The sequence below is a fragment of the Populus alba genome, chromosome 1, assembly GCF_005239225.2.
Source record: "Populus alba chromosome 1, ASM523922v2, whole genome shotgun sequence".
NCBI classification, from domain to species: Eukaryota; Viridiplantae; Streptophyta; class Magnoliopsida; order Malpighiales; family Salicaceae; genus Populus; species Populus alba.
In genome coordinates, this window is record NC_133284.1 from 29,775,395 (window position 1) to 29,787,684 (window position 12,290).

The 12,290-nt window shown below is 32.6% G+C and overlaps 1 protein-coding gene across 1 annotated transcript; it reads left to right on the plus strand.

The window, feature by feature from the left end:
• The first annotated feature begins 4,204 nt into the window (after positions 1–4,204).
• On the plus strand, positions 4,205–9,188 carry LOC118032979 (protein SMAX1-LIKE 6). The gene is made up of 3 exons (XM_035037791.2): positions 4,205–5,958; positions 6,707–6,953; positions 7,127–9,188. The coding sequence occupies exons 1-3, from the start codon at positions 4,748–4,750 to the stop codon at positions 8,642–8,644; spliced, it is 2,976 nt and encodes a 991-aa protein (XP_034893682.1). The 5' UTR covers positions 4,205–4,747; the 3' UTR covers positions 8,645–9,188.
• The last annotated feature ends 3,102 nt before the right edge of the window (positions 9,189–12,290 follow it).

The following is a 12,290-nucleotide window of genomic DNA, read 5'->3' on the forward strand; positions in this document are numbered from 1 at the left end:
AACTATATATCTAACTTTGTCTTCAAAAATAAAATAATATCAATGACATCACTGGTGATGATCATGTCATCAACATATAAAGACATAATGATACGACCTGCATTAGTGCATTTAACAAAAAGAGAAGAATTATTGACTACTATAAACAAATCCAATAGTAGATATCACAATATAAAATTTCTCAAATCAAGCACGAGGTGCTTATTTGAAACCATTCAACGCTTTCTTGAACTTGTAAACATACATAAAGTAATGTGAAACACCAAGATGGGGTGCCATATAAAATTCTTCTTAAAGATCTCCATTCAAGAAGGTATTTTTAACATCAACTTAAGAGATATGCCATCGAAGAATTGAAGCCACTGTAATAAAAGTATGAATAGTATTCATTTTTGCAACAAGAGTAAATATCTCATCATAATTCATATCATACTATTGAAAGTATCCTTTTACAATCAACCTAACTTTGTATTACTCAATAGATCTATCAGAATTAGTCTTGATCTTATACACTAACAACAAACAACAACACTCTTACCAGGAGGTAGATGAACCAAATCTCAAGTATCTGTCTGTTTTATACAAAACAGAAAGTTCCTCATTTATATCTTGTTGTCAAAGAGGATCAAGAATTATCTTTTTAAAGAAAGAAGACCCTAAGAGACAATGAATAAAAACTAAAAAGGAAGTAAAAGATAAAGAATAACAAGAATAGGAAAGATTTTGTAACTTTGTGGACTTACAAATGAATATGGATTGATGTAAAGGTGGATTCACAATCTCGAAAAGAGATTGAGGGACTATAGAAAAAAAAAAGGGAGCTTCAAGTGTACTGGAGAGTAAAATGTCAATACATGCAGAATGATTACTACAAATTGGTCAAACATGAGAAGATGTATTTGAAGTACTAGGAACCTAGGATGATAAATTATCAGAATCGTCAGGAAAAAAAAAAAAGATCTATATGAATAAGATCAGATCTAGTATGAGTAGTGGATGAAATAGAAAATAAAATTATATGCTTGAGAAAAACAATATGACGAGACACATAAAGTTTCTGAGTTATTGGGTCAAAAAAACAATACCCCTTTTTACCTTTACCGTAACAAAAAAAAGACACAAATAGCATATCAAAAGGACAAATTATAGTGTTTTATATAAGAATAAAGAATAAAACAAGTACAACTTAAAACTTTAAAGAAGGAATAATCGAGGGCATACCCATACAACTTTTTAAAAGGAGAAAAATAACTTTTGCAGATGATCTCAAACCTCATTTGTTATCTCATACTTCATCAATTGTGTACCTATGAAATGCTTAATATAATTGTTCATTCAAGTAATAATATTTGCATTGTTTGCTTCCTAGACATCTATTAAAGCAGCATAACCCTCATCAATATTCCTAGCTTTCATAAGAGTTCTACTAACATATCCTCACATCTTTTTACCTTTAAGAAAATTTCTTATCACATAACTCAAATACGAATAATTCTTTCTATCTAACCTCACATTTACAGACTGAAACGGATCATCTCTTTTAGTAGTAATAATCAACAAACAAAGAAAACCAGAACGTAAAATAGCAAAAAATGAGATACCAAATTACAGAAACTGAACAAATATCTTCTCGAAGTTGGATTCGTGATTTTTTTTTTTTTTTGATATTAAGCTTTGTTCCATGAAACCATACTTTAATACCATGTTAAACAATCCAAATAAATGAAGAGAAATATAAAAATAAAAGAGGAAGAGGCTAGAGTTTCAATGATACTACATAATGAAATCACAATAATCTAAAACAAATAGATTTAACCTAAATAAAAAGAGATTATATATAAACTAAAATGAAAATAAAATAAAAATATTACTCTACCCTAAATAAATAAAACAAAATAATTCTATATTTTTTTAACAATATATGGATGCCATACCTGACTATTTATTGTGCAAAACGGGACTTGATTATCATCAACTCTTACTAACTGCACCCTCTTATATATTCCATTGAATTTTATTTTCAAAGTAGCTAATAAGTTTTTTCAAGAAAGAAAAGGAAAAGAATAGAGAAGGTGTCTTTTTTTTTTTCTGGGGTTGAATTGAATTGGAACATGTTGGTGCCTACAAAATATCACTACAAATGGTTTATGGCAACTGGTTTGAGGAGATGTGAAAGAAGATTGGTTTTTTCTATTTTCAATAACAGGGAGTTTCTAACTGCATGTAAAGGCAACAAGGTTAATTATTAGTAAAATGTTAATATTATTATATTAATAATAATATTGAAAATCATTATTATTATTTTTATTAACATTGGTATTATTTTTTTAAAAATTAAATTTATCACTAATATGTGTTATTTATATTTATGTTGTTTTTTTTTATATTTATATTTTTATAGAAATATGAGTAAAGCAATAGATATTTTAGATCTCATTAGTTTTAATAATATTTATTTATTAAATAATTGAATTTGTGAAAAACGAAAGGATTTAAGATAGGAGATTATTAAGGTACCTTGTTTACTTTGACTTTAATTAATGAAGAGATCCATTTTAATAATGAGGATGAATTCGGTGGAAATTATTTTTTTATTGGAATGTTTATTTGATAACCTTTTTTTATATAAATACAACCACAAGATTAATATTATTATTTTTATGTTATTACTGATAATGATAAAAATGATGTTTGATTTATATTTTTTTATATTGAAATATTTTATTTTATTAATAATTAAATTTTTTATTTGTGTTGAATTGCTTAATTATTTTTAGTTTTAATTCTTGACTATTTAGAAATGTTTTAAATTTCAAGATTATATTTATATGCTTGATATTATGATTATATTACATGATTTAAAATTAATTTATCATTATATATATACACACACTGCTTCCAATTTAGCAAATTAAACATTAAAAGAATTTTTAAAATCTTGGATTGGTCGAGGCCTCTTCGAATACAGACAAGGCTAGCACAACAAATGAATGGAACAACGCCGAACTTTGATGTATTCAAGTTTGGCTTGCGTCATAATTTCAATAAAACTCAAATATGGTTTGTGTTCATGTCGACTCTAAAAAACGAGGCTCGACTCTTCTAAATGGCTCGGCTCGAGCTTGTCTTGAATTAATCTCGTTTAAATTACTTAATAAGCATGTAGATGAGATGAGTTTAAACTTTAAACTGTAACATGTAAAAAATTAATATAATTGTCATCATAAAAAGGTTTTATAAACATAATGTATTTCATGAGTTTTTGAACAAAATTTATTTACATTATTTAACTCCTTCACTTAACACACATATATAAATAATAAATTTCTTATTGAGTTTTATTTTATAAAAAATGTTTTTAATTACATATTAAATTAGTTTATTTTACAAAGTCTTACTCAAGTTGCTTATTCTTTCAAAATTTTTATAAGTTTATATGACTAGACTAGAAACAATCCCGGTGTAAAAGATTGAAGATAATTTTTAAAAGTAAATAAAACTATTAGTATGAAAAACACTATGATATTTAATTCAGTATGGTATTTATACGAATAATGAGAAAAGTGAGTTGTATTTATATGTCAAAAGAAAAAAAATGATATTCTCTATACTTTAATCTTGTTTAAATTTTGTGTTTTATTAATTTTGTATTAAGTCTTGTGTTGTTTAGTGAGATAAAGTCTAAAAAAATGAGTTTCAAATAAATTTATTTATATAGATTTTTTTAAAAGATAAATATCTTAATTACATGATATTTAATATAAATATCTCATAAACATCTAAGTTATAAACAAGATATTTAATATAAATATCCTAGATATTTATAAAAATGTGTATAATGCATAAAATACCATATAATTCCAATTAAACCTAACAAAAAATTAATATTATTGCATAGTTTTTTTCTCTTGTATTGTCAATAAACTAAGTTATTGACAAGTTTTAAAACAAACTAGGCGACTCATGAAAGAACCGAGATTAGCGAGGTCCAGGCTCAAGCTTAAAAGAGTTCAAGCAGACTTAGAAACGGTTTGGCTCATTTTTACAGGCTTGTACAAAGCTGAAGCTCGGTTTGACTTGGTTAATGGATGATGAGATAACTTCACCCACTTTAATGGTTTCTTGTTCTTTTGCATCTTTTCTTGTCTAAAAGAAGACGAAGAAAAGAAATGAGTGGAAGCGCAAGCCTGGGTTGTCCTAATTATAAAAGATTGAAAAACCAAATCTATAACCTTATCAGATACAATCTTCACTTATTCTCCTCAATTTAACATCAAAAAAAGCCAAGACAGGGACTCATGTCCTGTCCTCTCTTTGCCCTTGTTGCCCCTTGTGCTTCAGTGGACACAGCATCCCTCTCTCTCTCTATCACTATCTCTCCCAGGTGTAGCCAAAATACACTTACTGTAGAGGAAAGAGGGGAAGAAAAGGTGCGAGGATAAATCCCAGAGGAGAAGAGAATCTATGATAAATATGCTGAAGCTCGACCAGCCATGCGTTCTCCTTTTCTTTTGTTCCATTGCTCAACCAACCTGACCAACAATCACTCAAGACCAGCTCCTCCCTTCCCTCTGCCCACTCTCTTCTTCCTCATTAAATTATTCATAAAGGGAGCTGTTGAAGTAAACACCCTTTCCTATTTTTTATTACCACCTTAAAAAACAAGACAAAATCCCAAGCACTTGGCTTCCTTAAATACATACTGTAGACACACGCGCGCGCGTGATTTCCTACTTGCTCGTCGGCTATGCCGACGCCGGTAAGCGTAGCGAGACAATGCTTGACAGATGAGGCAGCGCGTGCTTTGGACGAAGCTGTTGCGGTGGCGCGTCGAAGAAACCACTGCCAAACAACCTCTCTCCACGCCGTCTCCGCTCTATTAGCTCTCCCGGCCTCAACTCTCCGGGACGCCTGCTCACGTGCCACCACAAGCGCGTTCTCTTCACGCCGCCAGTTTCGCGCTCTGGACCTCTCTGTTGGCGTCTCTCTAGACCGGTTACCATCTTCGAGGACTCTTGATGAGGACCCACCGATATCGAATTCGCTGATGGCAGCGATCAAACGGTCGCAGGCGAATCAACGGAGACACCCTGATAATTTCCATTTGCACCAAATACACTGTAACCAGCAAGCGGCGTCGGTTTTGAAAGTTGAGATGAAACATTTCACTTTATCGATTTTGGATGATCCGATTGTGAGTCGGGTATTTGGGGAAGCCGGGTTTCGGAGTTATGATATAAAGATAGCAATAGTTCACCCGCCGGTTAGTCAAAGTTCGAGATACTCGCCGGTCGGGTGCGCCCCAATATTTCTATGTAACTTGCCGGGCTCGAATATTACGGGTCCGGGGCGACCACCCGGATTTAGTTTTCCTTTCAGCAGTGGGCTTGATGATGATGATGTTGGCGATGATGATGTTTGCAGGAGAATTGGTGAGGCTTTAGTGAGGAGAGATGGGAAAGGAAGAAACTTATTACTTGTTGGGGTTTATGCAAGTAAGGCTTTAAAGGGTTTTGTTGATAGTGTAAATAAAGAAAACAAAGGAGGTGTTTTGCCTAGTGAGATTAGTGGGTTGAGTGTAATTAGCATTGAAGATGAGATTATTCATTTTGTTAGTGAGCTAGGGGGCGACAAAGAGAAGATGGGATTGAAGTTTGAGGAGTTGGGTCAGGAATTGGAGCAGTATTCAGGTCCTGGAATTGTTGTGAATTTCGGAGATATGAAGGTTTTGGTTGGTGAAAATGTGTGTGGTGATGCTGTGAGTTATTTGGTTTCGAAATTGACGAGTTTATTGGAGGGTTTTAGGGGGAAAATTTGGTTGGTGGGAACAGCAGATAGTTATGACACATATTTAAAGTCTGTAGGGAGGTTTCCGAGTGTGGAAAAGGATTGGGATCTTAGGGTTCTGCCTATTGCTTCTTATAAGAGTCCTGTTGGCGATTTCAGTTCGAAATCGAGGTGAGCGGTTTTACACTGTGAATTTGTTGAGTCAAAAGCTGAAAATAACCTCTATTAAGCTTTCATTAGATATTTCTTAAAATTTGGATGCAAGAATTTCTATGCAGGGTCGTGGAGTTTAAGTTTGATGTTTGCATTTCTGATTGTAGCATACAGTAAGAGGAAGATGGGAGAAGGATATGTCCCAAAAAGATTGGCCTGAATTTGATTTTTTTTTGTTTTACTTATAATTGCTTCTATGAACCAGAGATTACTGCTGTTTTATTTGGACTAGTGTATTTGCTTTCTTATTTGTCATCTTGGATTCTTGTTTATGTAGATGCATTTCCTAAGCTTTCACTTCACATAATTTTTTTCCCAGGCTTCTTGTTTGTATGCCAAGTATTGTCTTGTTAAAATGACCACTTATTCTTGTTGCCTTAGCATTAATTCACTGTCTTAAATTTTGCACTCTAGTGTCGTGTTTTGAGAATCTAGAAATACTGTTAAAGTTTGATCACATCTCACTTTTAAGTTTTAATTGTCCATGAAGTGAAATTTAGTGTCGTGCTGATCTGCTTCTCCCCTTGCACCCCTGTGGTTATATCTTGTATTTTTATCATTTTGTTGAAAATGAAATGATGTGCCATGTTAATGGCTACTGCTATTCCAAAATCAAATTGCAAATATGTGTACTGCACGTACAATTTAGCTTCTGACCAAAATTTACCCATTGAATCTCACAGTTACCTGCTCATGACACTTACAGCTTGTTGGGTTCTTTTGTTCCATTTGGTGGGTTCTTTTCTACACCATCTGATTTCAAAAAACCAACGAACATCATAAATCAGGCGATTATATGCTGTCACCTTTGCAATGCAAAGTATGAGAAAGATGTTGCTGCTATTCTGAAGACGGGGTCAACAACGTCAGTTGCTGATCAGAGCTCAGAGAAGTTACCTTCTTTGCTACAGATGGCTGAACTTGACACTGGAAAGGCCGTGGATGCAGTCAAGGTGTGTTACTCTGTGGTTGCAAATCTTTGACTTAGCTCACCATGCACTCACATAACTATGCGGTTCTTGTATGAAAGGTTCACAAAGATTTATCTGCCCATTATGTATTTTCTGTTTTGCCATTGGTATTGGTGGCCATATTTATGGATGTGTGCGCTTCATCTTCAGTGCAGACCAGAGATGATGATACAGCATTGAATGCTAAAATTTTGGGGCTGCGAAATAAATGGAATGATATCTGTCAACGTCTCCATCATGCACAGCCATTCTTCAAATTTGATGTTTCCCAGGCCACATCCCAGGTCTCCATTTCTGAGGGCTTTCAATGTGTAGCAGATGGGAAGAAGAGCAGAAGCAATAGCAGCAGCAGAGATTCCTCACTAAATGAGAGTCAATGTGTGAATCTAAATCTTGGTGTTTGTTTGAACAAGCAAAAGATCTTTCCAGCAAAACATTGTGTAGATTCTGAAACCGAGGATGTTAATCATGGATCTAAGCAACTGGAAGAAGTTCCAAGACTTAAGCACAAAGAGAAAGAGAGCCCTTGGTTTACCCCTTGCCCCCTTTCTAATGTGAGTCTGCCCACTGACCGGACATCATCTTCATCTGTCACTTCTGTAACCACGCATTTGGGGCTGGGAACACTTTATGCAACTAGCGCTCAGGAGCATAATATTACAAAATTACGTGACCCTATGGAGCATCTTCAGCACTTCTCAGGTTCTGGTTCTGCGGAGTTTGATGACAATACTTCACTTCAGATTGCAAAATCTTCTTCCTGCTCTGGCCCTTTTTCAGGAGGGAAATTCAATTTAAGAGATTTCAAATCAGTGACGAGAGCTATTTCTGAAAAAGTTGGCTGGCAGGATAGAGCCACGCATGCTATTGCCGAAGCTGTATCCCGCTGCAAAGCAGGACATGGAAGACACCATGGTTCAAATTCCAAAGGAGATATTTCATTTATTCTCCTTGGACCTGACAGAATTGGAAAGAAAAAAATTGCTTCAGCACTTTCTGAGGTAATGTTCGGCAGTACCCAAAGCTTCATCTCTCTGGATTTGGCATCCCATGATAAGGTAAGCTCATCAAACTCAATATTTGACAGCCAAGAATTACAATATGATGATGAATTAGGGAGGTCGATGACTTTTGTTGATCGTATCGCATCAAAGTTGAGCAAGAAACCCCATTCGTTAATCTTTCTTGAAAACATAGACAAGGCTGATCCTTTGGTCCAGCATAGCTTGTCCTACGCTTTGAGGACTGGTAAATTCCCAGATTCACGTGGAAGAGAAGTAAGCACCAACAATACCATTTTTGTGGCAACATCAACAATCATAGTGGGTAATACGAACTTCCTGTCAGAAAACAAATCCATTAGGTTTTCCGAGGAAATGATACTTGGAGCTAAAAGCTGGCAAATGCAAATATTAGTGGAACATGCTGCGGAAGCTACCAGTAAAAGGGGTGAAATGAAGGTGAGGATTTCAAGAGAAATAACCTCTGCGGTCTCATATGCGAATAAAAGAAAATTAGATGCAACCACTGACTTTATGGAGCAGGAAAGTAGCTGTGAGTCTAGCAAACGGGCCCATAAGGCATTGCGATCCTCTCTGGATTTGAATCTTCCTGTAGAGGACACAGGAGAGTGTGCCAATTACAGCGACAATGACAGTGACTCCATTTCTTAAAGCTCTCAAGCTTGGTTGGAAGATTTTTCTGATCAAGTGGATGAAAAGGTGGTATTCAAGACATTTGATTTTGATTCTCTTGCTGAAAAGATAGTGAAGGAAATCGGCAAACAATTTCAGATGGCATTCGGATATGAGATATTGTTGGAGATTGATGATGAAGTCATGGTACAAATACTTGCAGCTGCTTGGTTGTCTGAGAAGGAGAGAGCAATGGAGGACTGGATTGAAGAGGTGGTTGGGAGAGGGTTCAGAAAAGCCAAGCTGAAGTCCCAATTTAGTGCTCAGAGTGTTGTAAAGCTAGTTACTTGTAAAGGCCTTGAGGTGAAAGAGCAAGCTCCTGGAATACGCCTGCCTTCAAGAATTAATCTGTGAACTGATTTTTGGTTCATCAGTGTTTCTTGTAATTATATGTATAGTAGCTTATAGGCTATAGCTCTAGTTTCTGAAAAGCCTTTTTGGTCAATCGACCCCATGATTTTTTTTTGTGCATTGTGCGACTTTTTAGATAATATAAAGAAAAATAGCGGTTACTTTTCGGGAATATTGTGCACTGGACTGTTTTACTGGACTAGGTGGTTCTTCAGGCCGCCGGGAAGTGACTCCATCGTTAGACTCCATTGTTAGTATACATATAAATTACGGTGGAAAGGTTCACGCCGGCAACACTATTCCAGGTGCAATTGATGGCTGCCGTGCTAACACTCGTGGAGAAGGGTTGATCTGCTTCTGGTTTGCCCAGCAAAAGCAAAGGCAAATATGGATGCAGATTCAAAACTTTCTGACTCTGTACCTTTCCATCTGTTAGGCCCAACCAAGTTATATTGTTGGTAAGGAAATATTTCATCAAGCACATGAATGAATAAATCTCTTTTCTTATATCACTAAAATGTTTCATATTTTTTGGAAAATACTTTCATCATTAAAAAAAGAAATAAAAAGCGAAGCTTGGAAGATTTGTAAATGTAGCGCCATGGTGTAATGACTTTGCAAAGATAATTACATAAAAAATGATATACATTAATGATTTTTCTTAGCCAAAATACAAGAAACAATGCTTCTTTTTTCTTTTTCTTTTTCTTTTTTTTTTTTGTGTGTTGAAGGAGAGGGATCTCGCAGGCAAAGTTAATTTCAGATGGGCAACTCGATTTGCTTAGATCGAGTACTGGATTATGGTAGAGAGTATATTAGTTTTTCATTCAAAAATATATAAAAACAATCTTCTTTGCCTCTTGCAGGATACAAAGCGGGAAGATTTACCCTCATGTAAAGACTGCAGGCTTGCAGCGGAGTAGATACAGACTCACCAATTACGTGCAGATGGCCTCTGTAAAAACAAAGACGAAAAGGGACGCTGCCCAAAGAATTAAGCCCGTCAGCTCCGATATCTATTTCTAGACTTGAAAAAGTCCTGCCTCCCGCCGCCCGCGCCCGCCTCCCGCCGCTCCTCTTAGGATTGGGAAGTTGGTATTGATTTGGATTTTACATGCATCTTGATATCCCGCCATTGCTTTGCTATATTCTGTCTGAACAGAGCAAGAAAGGCAATGGATGGGAATCACTCTAGCGTTTTCCTAATATATGTCAATATAGTCTTTCTAATTCTTCTGTGATGCTCCTAAAATTCAGTTCTGGGTTCTCAACGGTCACCTCTTCCGTAGTTCTTGAGCATTTATCTGTGCAGGCCCATTATCTTTTTCATCATTCAATTATTAATGTTGATGTGTGCACCTTCACGTATTTTCCACTTGTTAATGCCTTTAAGAACATAAATAAACAAGAAGAAAAAATGAATTAGAAATTATTAGTTATTTCATAGGAAGATCTACCATAATAAGTTAATAACCATTCATGGATCGTATAATGCCTTTAAGAACATAAATAAACAAGAAGAAAAAATGAATTAGAAATTATTAGTTATTTCATAGGAAGATCTACCATAATAAGTTAATAACCATTCATGGATCGTATATGAACGAAGTGATTCTCTTATATTCTAACTTTTCCTTCAAAAAATGTTCTTCAAATTTCTTGAATTAATTTTTTTGTTTTAAATTGTTTTTTTATATATATATAATTTTAGATTTTTAAAATTTCTTGTGTTTATTTGTTATTAGTAAAGTTGGTTAACCAAAAACAATTTTCAATCAAAGAAAAATTTTAGGGAGTGTTTGTTTGTCCGGAAACTACTTTTCTAAAAATCACTTTCCAAACTTTCTTTTGTTCGTTTATCATTAGAAAAGTTATTCAATGAAAAATATTTTCCAGTCAAAAAAAAATTTGACTTGATTTTCAGAAAAAAAGTATTTTTCTTTTTATTTTGAACGGAAAATATTTACCAGAAGTTGTAAAAATTTTGAAATATCATATTATTTGTTGATTATATCAAATTTGATCCTTAAACTATTGATTGATATATATATATATATTTTTTGTTTGAATCTTTTCCTTTTTTTTTTTAATTTCATCTCTTAAAATTTAGTTTAATTTGATTTTTATATTAACTTTAGTTTTATTTTTATAATTTTTATTTTATTTTCTCTTATTATTTTTTTAATTGAAATTTTTTATCTATCAAATTTGATACTCATTCTTTTGATTGTTACTTATTTTATTTGAAATAATTTATGAAATTGTAATTATTATTATTTTAATTTCATCATCTTTTAATTTTATTTTATTTGTTAAATTTGATTTCTATTATTTTGATTATTATTTATTTTATTTCAGATAATTTATGAAATTAGATTTTTTTTTTAATTTCATTCTTATTCAACTTTTTAATTTGTAAGTTTTGTTACTTATTATATTAATAAACTTGAAAAAAAAAATATTAATAAGCAATTTTCCATAACATATCCAAATACTGGAAAATATTTTTCAAAATTGTTTTCCATAACACTATCAAACATCGGAAAATAATTTACTTTCCAAGAAAACCACTTTCCAAAAAGAAACTATTTTTCAGCAAACAAACGGGACTTGGTTTTCAGGAAAGTGTTTTCCTTTTATTTTAGACGGAAAATATTTTCCAGAAGTTGTGAAAAAATTAAAAATATCATATTATTTTTTAATTGTATCAAATTTGGTCATCAAACTTTTGATTGCTATATATATTTTATTTTGAATATTTTTATTTTTTTAATTTTATCATTTAAAATTTGATTTCTATATTAACTTTGTTCCTTATTTTTATTAACTTTTTTTATTACTTATTTTATTTGAGATAATTTCTGAAATTATATATATTTTTTAATTTCATTCTCATTCAACTTTTTAATTTGTAAGATTTATTCTTTAGTATTTTAATAAACTTGAAAAAAAATATTAATAAGTTATTTAACAACTCATTTTTCATAACATACCCAAACATTATAAAGTATTTTCAACTTATTTTTCATGACACTATAAAATATCGTCAAATAATTCACTTTTTTATAATTTACTTTACAAAAAAATAATTTTCAAAAAAAATTACTTTTCAATAAATAAAAGCTTAATATTAGAAAATTAATTTTAAAAAATAATAAAATAAAATAAAATAATTTTTAAAAAACAATTATGCAACCATTTCCACGTTATCTATCATGGAGTGGGAATTACACGTCCAGTGGATCCATCAACTTTAATAATTGATTGGACAAGT